Source organism: Pavona decussata, unplaced genomic scaffold (genome assembly GCF_977016875.1).
Source record: "Pavona decussata unplaced genomic scaffold, jaPavDecu1.1 SCAFFOLD_179, whole genome shotgun sequence".
NCBI classification, from domain to species: Eukaryota; Metazoa; Cnidaria; class Anthozoa; order Scleractinia; family Agariciidae; genus Pavona; species Pavona decussata.
Genome location: NW_028145589.1, coordinates 355,864 through 378,610, shown reverse-complemented (window position 1 = coordinate 378,610; position 22,747 = coordinate 355,864). Strand labels below are relative to the sequence as shown.

General features: G+C 43.5%; 1 protein-coding gene across 2 annotated transcripts; it reads left to right on the top strand.

Moving 5' to 3' along the window:
* The first annotated feature begins 3,676 nt into the window (after positions 1–3,676).
* On the top strand, positions 3,677–22,595 carry LOC146463284 (protocadherin Fat 4-like). 2 transcript variants are annotated; one of them, XR_014856940.1, is made up of 6 exons: positions 3,677–16,221; positions 17,234–17,295; positions 17,810–18,114; positions 18,713–18,945; positions 19,613–22,193; positions 22,271–22,595. XR_014856940.1 is itself a non-coding variant. In XM_085084634.1 (5 exons), the coding sequence occupies exons 1-5, from the start codon at positions 4,051–4,053 to the stop codon at positions 21,686–21,688; spliced, it is 14,847 nt and encodes a 4,948-aa protein (XP_084940760.1). In that variant the 5' UTR covers positions 3,677–4,050; the 3' UTR covers positions 21,689–22,595. The 2 variants fall into 2 exon arrangements, 1 of the variants encoding a protein (XP_084940760.1); XM_085084634.1 differs by having other exon boundaries at positions 19,613–22,595.
* Positions 22,596–22,747: the final 152 nt, after the last annotated feature.

Here is a 22,747-nt window from a genome sequence, read left to right as displayed (position 1 = left end):
TGGTACGAGGACGAGCTTTGGCAAGGAAACAAAACTTTCAGTAGAAATTATTTTAAGGGTTAGAAACCTGTGCAACCACAGGGCCTAGGCCTATTCTCAAATGCGCAGTTCTTCTATAGTGCGCATGACAGAGGGAAACGCTTCGGATCATTCGCCACAATTCCCGACTTGCAGTTGTGGCATCTGACTCTGATTCAACATCGTTTAGGGAGCCGAAATATTAGTGATCCAGTTTAACAAAGTTTTTCTGCTTTTTTTTAATATCTTTTTCCTTCACTTGCTTGGCTGGCAAATGGAATTGTTATTGCTACCTTCCACGCGATTATTGTGAAATTTCTCTCACTTTTAGGCCGAGCTTAATATGAGAGAAACATCTCACGGCAGTTTAAGGTGAGATACATGAAAAAAAATATGATCAGAAAACGTGGGTCTGGTCTGATGTTGGTAGTTCCCTTCACTCTTGACTGTTCTTCTGAGTTGCAAAGAAAATCCGTGGATCGTTTCAGTAAAAGCGGTGAAACAAAATTGCTCAATTTTTTTTTATAACTGTGGCCAATCTTTGCTGCCGTTCTCACACGTAACAGTTTCCTCTGGCTTCTATTTTTACTCCAAGTTTTTTTTTAGCAACATTTTATTGATCCCTAAAACATGAAGTTACGCATTTCGAGGCCTGTTAGGAATTTCCTTTGTCGATTTTGATGCCTATATCTATTGTCTTATTTGTTTGTCCTTTAGTTTCTAAACTTGCTAAATAAATTGAGATAATCGTTAAATACGTCATTTAGAAATCGTCATAATTTGTAATTCGGCTTAATATAGTGTAATTTCTCACTTAAATCTCTTTCGTTACAAACTGTTCACTTGCACTGAGCAAATTTCACTTATTCACTGCTTGCTTTAAATAGTAACTATAGTTTTACAATACTACCCCAGCTACTGAAAACGAACTCTATTTACGGTACTCAGTTGCAATGGATCTCCAGGCTCGTGCATGATATCGCTTCCTATTAAGGGACTACGCGGTTCCCCTTGGTGTACGCCGTTCTGAGTAGCACGTAGTTTCTTTAGCTGTGGTTTGGCGTTTAAAACGTTCTCCGGCACTTTTTTGGACAGAGTTTCAATCTTAAAAAGGACGAGCGAATCTCGAGGTATGGCGGAGCTTGCCTCATAATACATGTGCAGCTAAAGAAATGTAATCAACAAAAGGGAAACAGCACAAGTGTCAAATAATCCCGCAGCTCTAATATGTAAACTATGGAACTGCTTTATCTTTCTTCCTTTTTCTTTGTTTCTTATGTTCTATTGTAATTAAAAATTGTAATCTTTTATTAAGACTGTAACTTATAAATATAGGTCCGCTGCGGTTGACCCAATTTCCAATTTCTAATGGGGCAGTCTCTGCTTTTCTGTGGACACCATTATCAAGTGTAGTGTTTATAATCACATTAACTGTAAATTGTATCGGAAACGATAGAAGCAGTAAAGTTACAGTTAATTAAGTTATGGATACATGAGAGATACGGCTAAGTCCCGAGTTTCTGTGAACATCAGGAAAGGAGCTAATCTAAAGTGTCCATCCTTTCGGCTCTTCAGATATCCACGCTTGACCCTTGTACTTTGGTCGGCCTAATTCGTACCTCTCGCTGCGATTTTGTTTTCTAAAAGCTCTTTATTTGCAATCTTTCCTCCTGTGTATGCAAAACATCATGGACTAAAGACAATAACGATGAAATAAACGCCCGTTAAAATTCATATTATGCATTGGAAGAAACTAATTACTGAACAATGGACCCCATGGTGGATAAATTAATTTATATAAAGAGAATTGAATGCTTGCTCTGTTATCTAAAACCGAATTACTTTCAGTAACTGCGTTATTAACAACCAGGAATACAACCTGATCAACAACTAAAAGAAAGCGGTTTTTTTCTATCGTGGACAAGTGGTTATTTATCGGTTCCTAGAATGACAATTTAATTTGCATGTCAAGTAAAATTGTGGACAACTGATAACGAACAGCTAAGATCTGGCAAATCCTGTACCAAGACGGAAAGGATCATGAATGCGCTCGTTAGGATCAGTTTCTCGACTAAAAAAAGAAACAAAAAGTTCCAAAGTCCACTGTTCAGAAATTCGAGGAAACTGAACATTGCGTGACGTCATTTGTCGATTCGCGTGGTATATTGCATAATGTTCGTGCACAAATAAAAATTCTTGCCACACTATGAACCAATACAAGTTGTATTGAAGGTTATAAATACAGTTTTAATCAATGCATGGAATGCCGCAATTTTGTGCTGCCTCTTGAGTTTCTATCAGATCAGGGGTAACAGCACGATACCTTTCATTAAGTTTTTTTCTCACTGCCTTGTTTGATAACGATTCTACTTCTAACAGGTCAACAGACTGTAATATAAAACCTCTGGTTGAGAGCTTTGTTACTGTAAGATTCACAACCTCACGTGAAGCGAACTAGCCCGAACCGAATGCTTGACAATAAAAGGCCAACTCGCCAATTTTTTTCTCTCTCTAATTTAGGACAGATACTTGGATACCATATATAGAAATTCACCTTGAAGCTACGTTGGAATTTCAAAATATTGGACTTCTTTCGCTTTTTATTACTAATTTCCTACGTTCACTTATGATTTATGACATTGTTTGTCAGTGAATGTTGCATATTGCCTCGGCACCACACTACATGTTTATCTACTTGTGTAATAACAAAATACACGATATATGTTCACTAAATTATCATTCAGTCAGCGCTCTTCAGCGCAGTATAAACTTCCGTCGTTCATGGCATGCCTTAGCTTGAGCACGTTGCTGAGACTTTTTTCGAGAGTTCATACGGCACGTGAAAAGTAAAATATAAACAGTCCGATTTCGTTCAACTCGCATTTCTCACCGATTTCGTTCAACTCGCATTTCTGACCAATGAAATTGCTCTCTCTGTACAGCGTTTTCATAACCTTTACAGCTAAATCGCTTACGCAAGCGTTCCGAGTTACCTTGCTTGATATTTGGCTGTCCGCATAGTTGGCGCTATGAATGCCTGCCTCAGTCAGTGTAGGCGACGTTTTCTGTCTCCATCGAGCTTACTAGGTGGTCCGTCAAGTGAAAATGATTGCTAGTTTTTTAAACAATACGGATGAATGACTTTTATTAAGCAGTTTATAATTTGTTCTTCTGTCCCAAGCTAGGAAAAAGGTCAGGTCGAAATCAACCAGCTTTATGCTGGAAACCCAATCTTCCAATTTTTGGACAATAAACTTGTTTGCGTCTCACTGTTTTCCATTTGTCAGACGTAAATTGATAGCCACTCTTAAGGGGTGAATCACGCCCCCTTGGGACAGAATGGATAAAAAAATTCATCGATTAGTCCCCGGAAAGACGCAGGTTTTGTGTGTCATTTTGTGCTCCATGCGCCGAGAATACTTGGCGACAAGGAGAATAATTGGTTGATAATGCAATGTATACGCTCTCAGGATTGTAAATTCCACGTTTTCCTGCACAGAAACGCTTTATTGACTCGCGGACAGCGAGGAATTTATACCATTTGTTTGTTAGTCACGTGTGTTTATAAAACCCCTCCCACTCTTGTTGTTAGCTTGCTACGCGTCATTGATGATTGACAGAACCGAATAGAGCGGCGGCTTTGCATTGATGCACTCAAATTTTCTCGAGTATAGTGGAAAGTGAGTCAAGCTCGATATTCGCTGGGAAACACGTAATTTCGCATGCTTGAGGTTGGCAAATACTGTAAAAGATATCGTTGTTTGGATTTAAAGGTTCAAACCAACGGCGAGGAGCGAAACCCTTGCGAATGATAGATGTTTGTACAGAATGTCAAGTCAACAACTCGGGCAAAATTTGTATTCGATGTCCCGTGTAACGCATTAACGGTTTGTGTTGTTATATATATTTCTCTATAGTGACTCTCCGACAAGAGACAAACTGGCTATGGTATCTCTCATCTGTTTCGCCGGCGTTACAAACTCACTATTATGACATCCAGGATTAGCACAGAATTCGCCGAACTGAAAAGCAATGGTTAAAGCAACCCTGTGTTGGAAACTCACAAGAACGCATGCAGCATTATGCGCTTTTATGTGCTGTTTGGCAGCAGTCATACGGCCGATTTCTGCCCAGTCATACAATTTCCAACTTCAAGAAGAATTACCAGCTGGAGCTTTCGTGGGAGCTATTAATATACAGCAAGGAGAGACGTATACAATCGACGGGAATCCTCCATTTAAATTTGCACTGAACCCTCAAACTGGGATCATCACTACAACTTCGAGAATCGATCGAGACAGTTTGAAATCAAATCCGATTAGCTTGCAAGTTCGCAATTTGACTTCTTTTGGAAGCCCTTCTTTTTTCACTGTGCGTGTTCAAGTGGACGATATTAACGATAACACTCCAGAATTTCCCTCGCCAGTTTTCCTTTTAAACATTTTCGAAAATCCGGCGAACAATGAGTATGCGATCGATTCTGCAACTGACAAGGATGCCGGAGAAAATGGTACCATTGATTATGCGATCATTTCCGGCAACGAAGCTGGGAAATTTAAACTTGGCAGAAACGCAACCGAATGCCGTGGCCCTTCCTTGTGTATCATAACACAAGGCAGTCTTGACCGGGAAAATGTGAGTTTATACCAGATAAATATCTCTGCAAGCGATCGAGGAAAACCTTCGCTACGTGCCTTTTGTTTAGTAAACATTACAATTCTGGATGTAAACGACAATGAGCCCGTGTTTACAGCAAACTTGTACAATGCCACAGTTGACGAGAATACTCGAGCTGGAGTCAATATATTAACTGTTTCCGCAACAGACAAGGATGAGGCTTGGAATGGTAAAGTGATGTATTATTTTCCAAATGATCCGGACAGCGATTCGAATGATTTCGAACTGAATACTACTACAGGGGTTATCAGAACCAAGGCACCCCTTGATTACGAAAAATTGGTAAAAAAGTCTTACTTATTCACAGTGATTGCGAAAGACCAGCCAAAAAGTGGTTCTCCTAAACAAAGCAGCACAAATGTGGAAATTAGCATTAGAGATGTCAATGATAATAAGCCGCAAATACGAGTGATTCTCACAAAACATAACATCTCTGAAAGTGATGCTATTGGCACACGTGTGGCACTTTTTTATGTCACAGATGGTGATTCTGGTGCAAATGCCGACGTAAACATGGAGATTTCCAATGGTAATGGAAGTTTTGAATTAGTCAAGACAAATACAAATTTAAATGGGGCTGTCTATAATCTAAAAACTGCAACACTGCTAGATCGTGAAAGATTGGCATCGTACAACATCACTGTCACTGCAAGAGATGGTGGAAGTCCAAGTCTTGATTCGTCGGTTCATGTTCTTTTGTCTGTTGTGGATGTTAACGATGAAGTCCCAACCTTCAATGAGTCAGCGTACTTAGCATCAGTTAGTGAACAAGCTCAGAATGGTAGCTCTGTGTATCGTATAACAGCGTCTGATTCTGACACTGGTATTAATGGCCAGATTTCCTATTCAATTTTAAGTGGTAATGGACTGCGGTGGTTTCAAATCGACTCTACATCAGGCCTCATTACAACTGCTATGTCTCTTGACAGAGAACGTTTCCCGCAAGTTTCACTGACTGTGCTTGCTAAGGACCATGGTTTGCCACCGCTCAATAGTACCACTGTTGTCATAGTAACAATAGATGACACCAATGACAATCCACCAAGATTTTCCCAGGGTGTGTATAATGCAACATTAGCCGAGAACAAGGATCCTGGGACTGCTGTTATTACTCTTCAGGCAACAGATGATGATGTGGGTGCTAATGGCAATGTAACTTATAAAATTGATTCTACCTCTCGGGTTATACTGGATACTTTTAGTATTGCAGCAAGGACTGGTGTTTTGACTACCAAAATTAAACTTGATCGTGAACTGAAGAGCTCTTATGACATACCCATTATGGCTAGTGATCATGGCGTTCCGCGGCAGTCTTCAAGAACATTAGTCTGTATACACGTTACAGATGTAAATGATAATCGTCCAACATTTTATCCCATTACTTATATTGAGAGCATCTTATCTAACACCCAGCCAAGAGTTATTACTCAAGTTACAGCAACTGATGCTGATATAGGTACCAATGGACAAATCATCTACATGATTGTGAGTGGAGGTGATGGTAAGTTCTTTATTAACAGATCAAGTGGTGAAATAAGAACAATCACTCCCCTTGATAGCAAAGTCAAAGGCTTTTACAAGCTGAACATAACAGCTCGTGATATGGGTGGCCTTTACGCGCAGCAGGCAGCTACAGTTGAGGTGACTGTGCAAGGCCAATCGGACAATCCACCTGAGTTTGAACACAACATTTACAACTTCTCAGTATATGAAAATGTTCCATCTGGGACTTACATTGGTAAAGTCATTGCTACAACAAAATCCAAAAATGACAGTATTCAATATGAGATCTTGTCAGGTGATCCACACCAGTTGTTCATTGTTGACCGTGCTGGAGGTATTATCATGGTTGATGGACAAGTAGACAGGGAAACCAAAACAAAGTACTTTTTAAGTGTTATAGCCAAGGTGGGAACTGTACGTCCTTTATCAGCGACAACCTCAGTGAACGTAGACATCTTGGACAGAAACGATAATCCTCCAGAATTTTCACCTTCAAGTGCAGAAGTGACCATTGATGCATCCTGGCCTGTTGGGAAAGGAATCTACCTCGCTGGTGCAACTGACAAGGATGCTGAACTAAATGGAGTTGTCCATTATCAGTTGACTGATGATGGCAGTGGACTTTTCACAGTGAACATGACATCAGGAATGGTGTTGTTAGCCAGGAAGGTATCCAGCATAGACGATTCTCAGTACATCGTGCGAGTGTTGGCATCGGACTTAGGAGCACCTCCTCTGCACTCTGCCTTCATGTTAACTGTGGTCATTATAACCAATCATCCACCAAGGTTTTTGTCACCTTCGTTTGCTGTTAGTATTCCTAGTGACACCCCAGTGGGAAAGCAAATCCTTCCTGTAACAGCTCAAGATCCAGACAGCGGCAACAATGGCAAGGTAACTTACATAATTGCACCAAAAGGCAATGAAGAAAGTTTCTTTGGAATTTCTCACGATGGAATATTGTTTGTTAACAAGAAACTTAACCAACCAAGATCAGTGTATTCAATCTCAGTCACTGCAACTGATAAAGGAACTCCACCACTCACCAGTGTGGTATCAGTGACAGTTAATGTTTCAGATTCCATCATGCATCAGGCCATGTTTGTTAATGACACTTTTGCATTCTCTGTTGTGGAAAACCATCTGCCAGGTACCATCACTGGCAGACTGCTTCTCATATCAGATGAATCCCTGAAGCATAGGAAGATTGTTTATTCTCTAACTGACTTGCATGGAGGCTTTTTTGTCGACTCCACTAGCGGAATGATCATAACAACAAGACTGTTTGATCGGGAGCAGTTAATTGCACAAAGTGGACAAAATGTTATAACATTTCTTGCAAAGGCAATGTACAGTGACACACCATCAAGACAAGACACAGCTATAGTGGTGGTTACAATTGAAGACCAGAATGACAACCTTCCTGAGTTCCGTCGCTCTGTTGTTTTTGTGACAGCCAAAGAGTCATCTCAAGTAGGATCCATCATTTACAAAGTAATTGCTTCAGACCCTGATGAAGGTGTCAATGCTAACTTCACATTTTCAATTCTGAGTGGACCAAGTTCTGAAGTGTTCTCAATTGATCCTGTGAGCGGAAATCTCTTTCTTAACCAATCACTTGACAGAGAGAAGGTGGACCACTATGCCATTACTGTTCAGGCCACAGATGTTGTCAACAACAGTATGTACTCTCAAGTGCAGCTTGAAATTATTGTAGGTGACACCAATGACAATAAACCCAAGTTCACCGAGAACCAGTTGTTCGTCAATGCCACGGAGAATTTGCCAGTATCATCTCAAGTTGCAGTTGTTCGTGCAGTGGACAGGGATGCAGGTGTTAATGCTGAGATTGCGTATACCATCACATCAGGAAATTTAGAAGCTGTGTTCGACATCAACCACTTGACAGGAGAAGTCTTTCTTATTAAGCCACTTGACTTTGAGAGGACCAAGAAGTATGTTTTAAACATTACTGCAGATGATCGTGGAAACCCTCCTCAGTCTGCAGTGTCTTGGCTTACAGTAAATATTATTAATCAGAATGACAACCCTGTGTTTGCAGATCACCCTAGTATCATCAGGTTGCCAGAAAATGTGACTGCCAGGTCTCAAGTTGGTCAGTGCTTTGTGACTGATAAAGACAATGGTGAAAATGGCCGCGTAACATTTAGTATCGACAGTCAAACACCACTCGAGGAGATGGCTTTTGAAGTGGACCCCAACACTTGTGTTATCACTACAAGAAGGCAGCTAGATCGTGAGCGCACTCCTTCATACAAACTTGTTATTAGAGCTACTGATGGTGCGCAGCCAGAATCTGCACGGGGTTCTGCTGTCAAAGAAATCACTATTGTGCTGGAAGATGTGAATGATAACAAACCCAGATTTGTTACTGCACCTGGCATTGCAGCTTCTAACAGTGTTGCTGCAACCATTTTGGCAAGGGATGCAGATGAAGGGAGGAATTCACAGGTAACTTACAACATTGAAAGTGGAGATACCAATCTTTTCCAATTGGAGCCAAACACAGGGCAGTTGACAACACAATCCCAGCTGCCCAGCGACCGTTTGAGTTTTCGGCTGAGGGTATCGGCTCGTGACAGAGGCATTCCTAACCAAATTACAGAAACTTTGGTGACTGTATTCAAGAAAGGCCAGCCTAATAGTGGACCCACTTTCACTAAAGCAACCTATAGAGATTCTGTTCAGGAAAACAGTCGCCTGGGGACATCAGTAACTCAAGTGCAGGCATCCTTCTCTCCAAGCTTACCCGATGCAGATGTGAGGTACTTTGTCACTGCAGATTCCAGCAATGGCTCATTTGTTGTGAATGAAAACAATGGTAGTGTGACAACTGCTGTTGAGCTTGACTATGATAGTATGTCAACATCTGTGTTCACACTTACTGTGTATGCAGTGGATTTGAGTGGCCCAAGCCCGCGGACAAGTAGTGCTACAGTTGAAATCACTTTGCTGGACGTGAATGACAATCCTCCCATTTTTGTGCAGAATATTTACAGATCAACTGTGAGGGAGATGTTACCACCTGGTGAAATAGTCAGTGTTGTTTCTGCTGTCGACAAGGATGAAGGTCTCAATGCAGATGTAGAATATTCTATTGTCAGTGGGAATGATGATGATGTTTTTCAAGTAAACATCTCAACCGGTGAGATCACCACCAACAAAGAATTAAATCATGTGTCTCAATCAAGGTACACCCTAACTGTGTCGGCAACTGACAGTGGGAGTCCAAGACGGCACTCAAACTGTGTTGTCATGGTAACAGTGAGTGATGCCAACAACAATGCCCCTCAGTTTTCAAGTCCATTCTATTCATTTAACGTCCTTGAAGGAACAGCAGTTGGGAGAGTCATGGGAACTTTGACGGCAACAGACACTGATACTGGAGAGAATGCTAGGATCAGCTATAGCATTGTGGGTAATCACAGAGATGTGTTCGTGGTCGACTCATTGAGTGGAAATTTAAAGGTGACACAGAGGCTTGACAGAGAAGCAGTGGAAGTCTATATTTTGAATGTTTCTGCTAGTGACCATGGTAACCCTCCCATGTCCTCCTATGCTGAAGTTTATGTGAATGTCCTGGACAGGAATGATAACCCACCACAGTTTTCACAGAGTGAGTACGCTGTGAGTGTCTCTGAAGCCACTGTACCATACAGTAGCATTGTAACTGTATCAGCCACTGATAAAGACTTTGGTACCAATGCATTAATTACATACTCAATACTCTCTGGAAACAGTGACCGCACCTTCTCAGTCTATCCAAATGGTACTATCTACAACCTTAGAACATTTGACCGTGAGAAAAAGAGTTCTTATTTACTGAGCATCATGGCAAGAGATCAGGCGATACCTGTGGCAATGCAGCTATCCAGCACAGCAACAGTTCAGGTGACATTAACAGATATCAATGATAACAGCCCATCTTTCATATCCAGTAATATCACCCATGTATCAGAGCATGCCAGAACAGGTGATATCATCACAACAATCATGGTGGCTGATTTAGATGCAGGAAGTAACAGCAAGATCACCTTCAGCCTGGTCAAGCTTGATGCTTTAGCTCCACTCAGTTTAGGTGCAAGTGATGGTGTATTGCCGGTATCAGGGAGTTTAGATCGTGAGGTCAGAGACAGGTATGTTGTCAAAGTGATTGCAACTGACCAGGGTCACCCGTCAAAGCGTGCAGAGATGAGGCTGACGGTCATAGTGGATGATTTTAATGATCATGCTCCAATTTTCCAGGCAGGAATGAGCACGGTGCCAATCTTTGAAAATATCTCAATTGGAAGTGAAGTTGTAAGATTTTTAGCAATTGACAGAGACCAAGGAAGCAATGCAGAAGTGCGCTATAGCATTGTGGCTGGAAACGAGAATGGCAGATTTGAGATGAATCCCATGAATGGAGTCCTGAGCACCATAAGATCCCTGGACCGTGAAACCACACCCAATTACACCCTGGTCATCCGTGCGTCTGATCTAGGGACACCGCCACAGTTCTCAGATGAGAATTTGAAGATTGTGTTACGCGACATCAATGACAACACACCCACCTTCTCCAAAACCTCCTATCCTGCAGAGGTTTATGAAAATCACGTGGAAGCCAATGTCATCACGGTCAAAGCTGTGGACGGTGACGAAGGCAAAGATGGTGCTGTGACGTACGATATTATCCGTGGCAATGATGGAGGTGTTTTTACCATTGACAGTCAGACTGGCCAAATAGGACTGAGGAATGCTCTGAATAGAGAGACGCAGGCGCTGTACACCCTGCGAGTGCAGGCAAAAGATGGAGGAACTCCGCCCCGTGTGGGTGAAACTGTAGTCATAGTGAAGGTGACTGATAGAAATGACAATCCGCCTGTCTTCCAGCCGGACGTGTTTAAGGGGTCAGTGGTGGAGAACTCCCCTGCAGACACACCCGTCCTGCAAGTCACTGCAACAGACGCTGATGCTGGGCTTAATGGAAAAATAACATACTCTCTGATAACAACTTTTGACCTGTTTAAGATTCATCCGAACACTGGTGAAGTAAAAACCACAGCTTCGCTTAATCGTGAAAACACGCCTTCGTATGAGCTGAAAGTTTTGGCCACCGACGGAGGCAATCCCAGAAGAGAAGCAAGAGCCACTTTGTTTGTGACTGTTGAAGATGCTAACGACTTTGATCCAGTGTTTAAGTCTAACCTGTACACAGCATCAGTTGCCCCAGGGGCTCTACCAGGAACCTTCATTATTATGGTCTCTGCCACAGATGAGGATATAGGCCCTAATGCTGAGTCCGTATACACAGTAACAAGTGCGTCATTTCCTTCTGTTTTGCAAATTGCTCCCAGGACAGGGATCATCACCGTGGCACAAACTGTGCCCCCTGGCCAAGCAACATACGTCTTCACAGTGAAGGCTACTAATGTGAATGCACCTCAGCGCTCCGCTACCACTGACGTGCGAATTACTGTGGTGCAGGGCTCCTTCCCAGTATTCCAACACCAGGATGTGAATGTAACGGTGTCCGAGCTGGCTCCACTCGGGACAGAACTTGTCACTGTAAACGCTACCGGGCACACGTCTTATTTCATCGCAGCGGGCAACATCGGAGATGTTTTTGAAGTGGACAAAGTTCGCGGAGAGTTGAAGATCCTGAAACACTTGGACTTTGAGCAACAGATGAGCTATGATGTCATTATCGGTGCGAGGGATGGAAGCAGTCAGCCACTCACAAGCTTTGTGACAATCCATGTGACAGTTACTGATGAGAACGATAATGCTCCTTTATTCAATCAAAGCGTTTATCGAGTGGAAATCCAAGAGGAAATGCCTGTGAACACAACCGTTCGTTGGTTACACGCAGCTGATGATGATTCAGGGTCCAATGCTGAGACTGAGTACAAAATGGTCCCTGGAAACAGCCAGGCAAGTTCAGCATTCGATGTGTCCCTCAAGACTGGGCGTATCTCTACCAAGGTCCAACTCGATCGAGAGAACACTGCAGCGTATACGTTCAAGGTTCGCGCTGAAGACGTGGCAAACAGATCCATGGCAAGTGAAGTAGTTGTTGTAGTAACCGTACAAGATATTAACGACAACGCTCCAGTTTTCGTAGGTCCACTGTTTGCATCTGTTTACGAGAATGTCTCAAGGGGGTACCAAGTTGCGGTGTTGAGCGCAACAGATGCTGACACGAAAAATAACGCTCAAATGCAGTTTGGTTTTGCTGTGGGTGGAAATCCAGACAGTGTGTTTCACCTTGATGCAAGTAACGGTAGTTTGACATTACAGAAGGCTTTGAATCGAGAGGAAAAATCTCAGTACATTCTACAAGTGACGGTTGATGACTCACTACATAAAACAACGTCCAACTTCACTGTTACCGTCTTGGATATCAACGATAACCCACCAAGATTCCTCTCGGATCATCTGACACAGAAAATCCGGGAGAAATTGCCTATCGACTCCGTGGCGATGAATGTTACTGCGCTCGATGATGACGTGGGGACAAATGCGGAGATTCTGTACTCTATTTTGCCATCTCCCTCAAGCGACGTTTTCACCATAGATCGTCAAACTGGTACCTTGCACCTTAACAAAGTGCTTGTTTATAAGAAGCCAAGTGGAATTGGAAACGAGAACCTGTACAATATCACAGTGAAAGCAAGGAATTCGTATTCACCCTTCAACGAGGCAACAGTTAATGTCACCATCGAAGTCACCGATTCTAACGATCACTCCCCTGTATTCACGTCCCTGTCGTACAACTTCTTCGTCGTAATAAACACAGGAATTGGGGAGAGTGTTGGCCGCGTGGAGGCGGTTGATGAGCAAGATGATGGCGCAAATGCACGCGTGCGCTATGAGACAGTCAGCGGGAATGGATCATCGCTGTTTAACATCGACCCGGATACTGGTAACGTCACAGTGGCGGGTTCGGTCAGTAGTTTGGGAGTGTTCCACATACAGGTCAGGGCGAAAGACTTGGGACATCCTACTATGGAAGGCAGCGCCAATGTGTACGTGGAAGTGATTGAACCCAACAACTTTGCACCTGTCTTCTCAAGTCACCAGTATCAAGCCAATCCGTTGGAAACCTTGCCTGTAGGAAAACAAGTGGTTAGAATCTCTGCCTCCGACCAGGACTCTGGGACAAACGGGCAAGTTTTCTACGATATAGAGAGCAGCGATCCTCCAGGTTATCTTGGAATTGGGCGAAGGAATGGTTCTATCTTTGTGCAGAAGCATTTGGATTACGAACTGACAAAATTAATTATACTGAACGTTGTGGCGACTGATGGTGGTAGAAATCCTCGATCAGCTTCAGCCGTCGTGCGTGTTACGCTTTTAGACGCAAATGACAACCAACCTGTTTTCACAGAGCAAGTGTATCATGGATACATACCGGAAAATACGGCACCCGGGGCCCCGGTTGTTACCGTTACGGCGCTAGATCCCGACCAGCGTGACGGGGGTCGAGTGGAGTACAGCATCACTGGCGTGGGTGTCCTGGGGTTATTTGAAATAAATGCGACCACTGGGGTTGTCAGCAGCAAAGCACCGTTTGACTATGAAATCCAAGAGTTATACGAATTGACTGTCACTGCTAAAGATCACGGAAATCCACAGTTAGAATCGCGGCCACGCGCTAAAGTTTTGGTTCATGTGACCAGCGTGAATGAGTACACACCCAAGTTCAACAAGTCTTTGTTTGCAGCTTCTGTGGCCGAGAACGCACCTGTGGGGCAGTCTGTGACTCGGATTTACGCAACCGACAAAGACAAGGGCCCGGACGGTGAGGTAGTTTTTGTTCTGGTTGGTGAGAGTAACAACCAAGGATTCAGCTTGGACCACTCCTCAGGGGTGTTAAGCGTTTCCGGAAGATTGGACAGTGAGCAAGCTGGCATTGTACGGCTTCAGGTTCTAATTAAAAACGCGTTACAGACAAGCGTGACACCGGATACCAGTGACCTAGCAACGATCGTTGTGACAGTCACGGACGCCAATGACGCGCCTCGGTTCCTTCAACATGTGTACAACGAGAGAGTGAAGGAAGATGTAGGTCCAGGTTCGTTTGTTGCTAATGTTACAGCGGTAGATGATGACTTTGCCAAACATCCAGTTGCAGCGAGGATAACATACGGCATTCTGACTGGTAACATCGGTAACGTCTTTACCATTGATGCAGATACTGGCGCAATCACGACTGGCAAGAGGCTGGACAGGGAAGCGGTCCCACAATACCATCTGACCGTCACTGCTACAGACCAGGGTCGACCGCCCATGTCAGGAAACGCTACTGTTGTTGTCCGTCTTGATGACGTGAACGACAACGCGCCACGCCTCTTTGCGAACTGCACGGGTATGGTCAGAGAAAACAAACGCGCTGGCACTCATGTTATGACACTGCAGCCGCATGACCCTGATATAGACCCTAACCGAGGGCCGTTCACTTTTGCCATCACTGGGACTAACTTCGGAAAGTTCCAGTTAGACAGTGGAACTGGGTTGGTTACGACCACCGCGCAACTCGACCGGGAGGCCACTTCATCTTACAACTTGTCTATCCGAATAACAGACAATGGCTCCCCACAGAAATCCGCTCTTTCGCACTGCAACATTCTGGTCCAGGATGAGAATGATAACAGACCTCTTCAGGCTACACGTGTTGTGCACGTGAACAGCAACAACAGTTTCGCATCCGGGTTCATAGCAAACGTACAACCTGAAGACCCGGACGTGGATGACGTCTTAGTGTGCGAGATAATTCGGAATAGTAACAACTTGTTTAGTTTTCCTCCTCGGAGCTGTATGTTGATGACCAACAGGAGGTATGACGGCAGCGCTGAGCTGGATCTGAGAGTGAACGGTTCTGATGGGAGATGGGCGGTTTCCTATGATGTGAAAGTCCGATTTGTTGCCTTCAACTCTAAAACTTTCGACAGCAGCATAACTGTGCGATTACAGAACACAAGTCCTGAGCTCTTTCTCACGCAGTCGTACCAGTTGTTCCTGGATGCTATCAACCGTATTACACAACCGGAACACAGCGCGCAACTCTTCAGTGTGAAGTCTATCGGAGATGGCCTCGTGGATTTGTCTGTGGCCGCGAAAGGGACTCAACCGTTTAATTATATGACACGAGAACGTCTTTCTGGCTTGCTGAGGAATCGCAAACATGATTTGGAACGAAACGGCAAAGTTCAAATCCAAAATGTCGACTACACTCCATGCACAGCCAGCAGTCCGTGTCGCAATGGAGGCGAGTGCACGAGTTATATTCAAACCCTGGGGTCTCAAACCACTGTTGAGTCCGTACCTGTCATCTTCCTATCGATAGATTATGAGTGGCGCTTTAGCTGTGTGTGCAAACCGGGTTTCGTTGGCGAGACTTGCGAAATAAGCAAGAAAGGTTGCAACTCAAAACCGTGCAAGAACGGAGCCACATGCCAAGATAAAGACTCTGCGTTTGTATGCCAGTGTCCAACCGGTTTTACAGGTTTGACTTGTGCTGATGATGTCAACGAGTGTGCACAGAATCCTTGTCAGAGTGGCGGAACCTGTAAGAATCTTGTCGGGACTTACCAATGCGACTGCAAACCGGGATACCTGGGTAAGAACTGCTCCTCTGGTTTCGACTTTTGTCGCGTTTCCACATCTGCTCAATGGGCTCAGCCCAAGTGTAGCTGCGCTACCAACCAAGCGTGTCAGTGCGCATGTGTCGGGTTTGATTCCGCTGCATATCTACAACTTCCTACGCTGGAGAGTCTGCAACAAGGTGACTTCAACAACATCACATTCGAGTTCTCCACGTCCAAAAATAACGGCTTGTTGCTGTACAACACTGATGGGCAGAACAAGACGGATTCGGATTTCATCGCCATACAGATCATCGAAGGAAAGATTCGCATGTCCTTTAACCTCGGAGATACCAAGACTGCTGTTGTTGTCGAAGCAGACAAGTTTGTAGCTGATGAACAGTGGCACAGGGTCACGGCAATCAGAAACAGAAAGGTCAGTGGATTTTCTGTTCGCTTTTCTTTTACATTTTTACAATCAAACTGACAACACTTTTGTTTTGGCTTACAAACCCTTTATTAAAAACTGGATTATTGGATAATCCAATTCCAGAGTCTTAATTGGCCAGAACCAATCGTGGTTTGCTCAAACTTGGTCGCACGCGTTTTCCCGCTCTTGGCGCCGGTTACACGTATTTGTTTCGAGTTCTGATTGGTTCATTGCGCTATTTGCGTCTGTTCTGATTGGTCAGAGTATTTGCTTTTTTTTTAGGTTCAGTTGAAAACCGCTTGCGATTGGTAACATTTCCGCATGAATAAACACTAGTAAGGTTTTTTTGTGGAAGGTTCAGTGTATATACCGCATTCCAGTTGCGTGAAATGTGACTCAAGCCCCACAAAAACTGGCAAAATCGAAGTAAATCATCCCAGAATCCACACAGACAACAACTAATGCACTTTGCTTTTGATTAGCATAAACGTCGAACAGAGTGCGGAATTGATTCTCACCTGAAACTCGAATTGAACTCGAGGCGATTAGAATGGGACGTTTTAATTAGAGCTAACTAAGATATTTAGTACTGCGCTTTTCAGGTGCTTCGTCAGGACTTTTAAACCCATAACAACTGAGATTCTAGGATTGAAACTGTCAGGTCTTTAAGCCTATGCTTCATAAGGCAATTTTTTAGCGACTTGTTTGGTAATTGTGTTCCAACACAAGTTGTACGAAACTTTTCTTTTGCAACATGCCCTGAAGTGATCATGTCTCGCAAATGCTTGTTGTTACCATCGTTGCGAGAACTAGAAGACGATTCTTCGTGCAACACTGACTTTAAGAAAAACGTTGCGAGACATGTTCATTTGAGGTCATGTTATCGTGCAACTTGTGTCGCAACGGCGCAACAAAGTTGCGAAACAAGATGAAGAAGAATTGCCTGATGACGTAGGATTTACGTGTATTTATCCTTATTTGCATTCCGTTGCTAACGCTATATTTGGATTATTTTCAGGTTGGGCAAGTGTCAGTTGATTGGTCTGTTCCAGTGACAGTGACATCTCAGGGACAGTTACAGTAAGTAGATAGGGAAGGGAGGGGTGGGTGGCAGGTATAGGAGATCCTTGGTATTGGGCTGCCACCTGTTTCTGAAACTTGACTTTATTCAGTTTGAAAAGTCCGCGCCCAAATTTCAGACCCACTTGAAACTGGTATTCGTCGACGTATTGTCTTTGGTTAAATTTCTGCTTAAGATTTTGCTTCCACCTTTATTTACCAATTAAGTCTTCACTCTGCTTTAAACTATAATAAAGATTACAACAATGAATAAAACAACATAAAATTACTAATATGTAAGATCACACAAAGATTGCCTGAATGAACATGGCGAAGTAGATGTTGTAATTTCTGGTGGGAGATTGTTCCACTGCGCAATTGTCCTAGGGTAAAAAGAGTTCTTGTTCTTGTTCTTGTTTTGTTCTTCTTTAAACTGTTATCAATATCTACAAACTTCAATAAGGTTTTATATTTCCACGTTCTTCTAACTTAACTCTTTTTCAGAAATCTAACACATGACTCTGACTTTCTACAGGAAACTGGACTTGTTGAACTCGCCACTGTATCTGGGTGGAATAAAAGACTTCGACCAAGCGCTGAGTCATCCTGCACAGCACATTCAAACTGATGACTTCCTTGGCTGCATGCGAAATGTGTTCATCAACGGTAAGAAAATGGACCCGACTTCTGCTACAGAGTCCGCTGGCATTACTGACAGCTGCCCTCGACAAGGCCAGTGTGCAGCTGGGCAGTGTAAAAATGGCGGCAAGTGTGTGGATTACTGGTTTGACTACGTTTGTGAGTGCCAGCGGGGATACAGCGGAAGAAATTGTGAAGAAGGTAATGTATTCACCTACATTTTGCTTGTACACATGGTGATCTAGGACACCGAAAAACAGTTTCAAGTTTCTTTATAATAGTTCAGAGCTAATTCTCAGTCGGTAGAACAGTGGTTGGTGAAATCCAGGTCTTTCTGCAGGTACCGGAGAGCATTGTATTTGTACTGTTTTCGACCTATTGTGGTTAGGTCTTGTTTGAAGTTGTTTTGTTTCTTTTGTTTTACGTCGTCTCTACTCTGGTACCCATAGAAGGAACCTGAAATCCGGAGGTCGTGCGTTCGATTCCCGCCGCAGTAAAAGATTTTTTCTTTGCCTCATATAGTTTGCCATTTCCTTACTAGGCTAACGCTCAGTAGGAAATTCATGGGTTCCCTTTAACACATACACTGTAGAGCTGATTCTCTTATCCATCATTCATGTTATTCTAGCAAAAAGTAAAAGTAAAAAGAAATTGGTGTCGTACAGGGAGGTATTCCTTGGTGGCAGCTCGCGTGCGAGACAAGTGAGCCTCCCTGTGACTGCAGATTCCTGCTCTGTTTAGTTTATAGCTTTCTTTCAGTATTCACTGCCTTATGCTGCTTCAATTCATTTCTTTGTAGAAGTAAAACCTGTGAAATTCGGCGTAAACAGCTTCCTGGTGTTAAAGTTTAAGGAGAGATATCGCCGCGAACAACAACGGAAAGAAAAAGAAGGAAATTCCGCTCGCAAGCGGCGAGCAGCTTCTTCCAGCTCAGAGCAGTTTTCCATTCGATTCCGCACTCGACACGATGGACTGTTGCTTCTCGCTAGTGACTCAGCTGGAATCAGTGTTTCAGGATACACTACTTTGGAAGTAAGTTGGAAAGCTTTTTATCGTCTCTCCAAAGAATATCCTATTAAATGCCAGTGTAATTACTTTGGCTAAGGTCAATTTAAACCCGCTTGAACACTGTAATGCATTTGGTTTTGTGTGTCAGCTTTGTTCTGGAGCGACATCTGTATATGATTAGTAAAATAGTGCGCCTTGCTTTACCTTATCACCCTCTTTTCGGCAAATCGGAAGCAAAATGAAAATATCAAATATTCGATACCATCGGTATTGGGGCTTCTGTAAAATATCGATACTCAGGTGATGCTTTCGATACGGTTCATGTGGCTTCTTGGGGAATAAGTGGCGTGCTCCACTCTAAGATTAAATTCTTTGTCCAGTAAGCGCGATTTTTGTTATTCTGCTGCTTTCTTCACTCGAACGGAGTATCGCAGGCAGTTTACGCATTCTCTGCTCGTTTTTATCATGTAAAAAATATGCTAAAACTGGTGAAGTATCGTGGTCCTATGGTATCGATTTGAAATAATGGTATCGACCCACCCGTGCCGATCGTCGTTTGACTCCATCGGTTTTCCCAGCCCTTGTACCGGTTTCATGAGCTTTTGAACCAGTTTATCAATAATGAATTTAGCAGGTAACGGTCTATGCTCTGATTACAGCCGTTTGTAATGCTCATTTTCCTTACTTACAGATAAAGGAAAGCAACATCAAGTACAGTTTCGGTAACGGAGGCAATACTGCGAGCTTCGTAGTGACGGCTACCACTGTGACAGATGGCGAGTGGCATAACGTGACCATTCTTCACCAAGGTAAAAGCGTGACTGTCACGCTCGACGGCAAATCATACGACAAAGTGTTCGACGCTACCGCGCATGATTTCCTTGGAAAGAACATCCAGAGCTGGTACTTGGGCGGGTTTAATTCTTCGCTCGGGGTTTTAACTAAATTCCGCGGATGTATGGAAGACCTAAGCATCGATGGCCTTCATGTTTCTTTCTCAGGGCCAAATAAGTTCGCGCTGATTTCATCACAAGGCGGAGCCGTGGAGCAAGGCTGTGACGGCTCTGGTTCATGTGCTTCATTTCAGTGCCCGGATCCGACCAAACCTTACTGTTACGAGGAGTGGGAGCAACACATCTGTATCAGCGACGCTCAGTGCAAACCGAACCCGTGTAAAAACAACGGCACTTGTCTTCCACAGAAAGATGGCAGCTTTAAGTGTAAATGCGATGGAGATTTCAAAGGAGATATATGTTCAGTGCCCGGAGTCTGCTGGCCTCATCCGTGTGGAGACAAGATTTGTCGCGCTGGTGATTCGGGGAAGTACGAGTGCGTCAAGGGGGATCTTCAAACTGGAGATGACGAAAGTTCTCTGAGTCCGGGGGTAATCGCAGCGATTGTTTTCTTTATAGTTTTGGTGATATTGATCGTCATTGCAGTAATTTTTGCACGCCGTTATCGGCGTCTCCGACAACAAGCCAGCAGCAAGCCTACGGTGGAGTTTGACGCTACCGCGGGCGCTGAAGTGGCGGCAGACGTGCAAGACGCTTCCCAACGTACATCACCTTCTCACAGCAGTGACGACAGCGGCGTGGTAATCCGCAATCCCAGCCAGAAGTCCCTGACAGATTTACGACAATCCACGCTTCAGAACGGAAAGGACATCGTAATACACAATGTAGGCGCCCCGGAGGATTATCAAATCAAACTCACTAAATCATCACAGGAGAAAATCGACCCGGGTTTCTCCGAGTCTGACGGAGAGTTTATCATGCGCAATGATATGGCCCTGATCAGGGAAACACCGATTGATATCGGAGATGCATCCAGGTTATCACGAACCCCAAACCATCGTAGTACACCGTTGGAGAAAGAAACGAGCCGTCCTTCGTCGAATAACAGACCAAGAAATCGCGAGCGGAAAATTCCCAATCCTCACTTCAGACATGGCGTGGATAAACGGCAACCGCTGTCCAGAACCATTCTAGACCCAAGGTTGCGCGGGCCGACTAACCCGCCACCCTCGCGACGTTTTCGGAAAGGTTCGCTGGGCTCGTCGAGTAGCGACGAACTACCGGATTTCTCCGATGCCGGGCACAGGTCTGATGATAACAACTCAGAACGATTGGAGCATTATGACATTGAGGTTGCAAGCCTCGGTTACAGTGAAGTTTCTTATCAATACGATCCGAACACGTTTAGAGACCCTTCGTTAAACCGTCGGGAGCCTCAAGGATTGTCGGCGGCAGAGATCGAGCGACTTCGGAAACAACCGCCCTCGGGTAGTTTACTGGATGCTGTGTCTTCTATAAGTGACGAAGATGCTCCGACAATCGATAAGCTGTCGAGTGTGCTCGAAGTTCCCGATACCTCAAGTGAGAGCTCTGATGATACCTTCACGTGCAGTGAATTTGAATATGACAATGATGAACCGAGCCGGGAGGATAACGATCGTGGAAGTATGGTGTTTTCGAAGCTTGCCGATGGAGACACGACAGGCAACGACAAAAACACGAGCGAACGAGCGGAACACGAAGGGCGAAGTTCTCACCGCGGATCACTAAGTACGTTAAACCTTAGCGACGAAGAAATTTTACCGAACGCTTTGAGTAATAAGCCCGTGAATGGGGCTAAAGACTTATTCAATTGGGATGATGTGTTAAACTGGGGACTGCGTTATCATAATCTCAGAGGAGTGTATAAAGATATTGCGCAGTTGAAAGATTCTTCGAGTCCTCCAAGAAAGAAAGACGAAGAATATGTTTAAAACTTGTTTGAAATATTTTTTTAGAGTGAACTTGTTATTTATTAAGACTTTATAAAATACTTATCTAGAAAAGCGAGATATAAGATGTACATAGCTTGTTTTAGGTTTACGACGAAGCATCTTGTTTGGATTTCAAAGATAACAAATTAGCGTGTTATTGGTTACCTTCGTGAGCTTCTTTTGGAAGACTAAACTCGCTTTTTTTCTACTTAAAAACTCCACTATGTCGGGGTGATGGTTTTTGAAACCCTTTTATTGGCCTTTGTTTACTAACGTTTGCATTGCATCACCAAACTGTTTTCTTGTTAAACTTGAAACTTAGTCAGGGCGAGTCTAATATGTTTCACACTTACAAAAAAAGTACGGCGCATTTTCGATCACAATCGTAATGGTTTGGTGTGCCTCTAGACAGCTTATTTCTTGGTCATACATTCACACAACAAACTATAATATGGCGTTACGCATTTTCCACCAGTTTCTTCTGTTTGGGGTTTTGGTCCCGGTTGTTCAAAGAGTAGATAAATTTATCCACTGGATAACTATTCGGTTGATAGCAGTTTTTCAGGTATATGCGGTGAGTAGGCCTATTTAGTGGATAAAGTTATCCGCTCTTTCAACAACCGAGACCTGCTTGGTTGATAGCCATATTTACAGCCGTCGTGTTCGACTGTTTCGGAAATCTGTGAAAGTGCTTTGTTTGTTTTGTTTTGTATTCGCTTTCAAACCTTATCATCATTTCAAGACAAAGTCATTTTAATTTTCACATCTCGCCGTTATTATACCTTTTACAATTCTTCTTTTTTACAAAATGAGCTTTTACGCTTACAAAATGAGACTAGTAGTTATATTTGTACAGAATCAGTAAAATTGCCGAAGAATGATTAAAGTATGTTTTCTATAAATTGAATATTTTTCATTGTTGTGAATGTTCACCTTTGACAAATTTAAAATAGAGATTTCGAATAACGTTTACGGCAAATGACAGAAATGACCACGTGACCATGTTTACCTTACAATTGCCGTTTCTCAGTAAAATTGAGTAGTTTTGCGCCCTTCATT

Excerpts from the sequence above, each read along its gene's own strand:
- LOC146463284 (XM_085084634.1), top strand. The coding sequence starts at position 4,051 with ATGGTTAAAGCAACCCTGTGTTGGAAACTCACAAGAACGCATGCAGCA. Across the intron at positions 17,296-17,809 it reads ACATCTCAGGGACAGTTACA|GAAACTGGACTTGTTGAACT; the intron begins GTAAGTAGATAG and ends GACTTTCTACAG. Across the intron at positions 18,115-18,712 it reads CGGAAGAAATTGTGAAGAAG|AAGTAAAACCTGTGAAATTC; the intron begins GTAATGTATTCA and ends ATTTCTTTGTAG.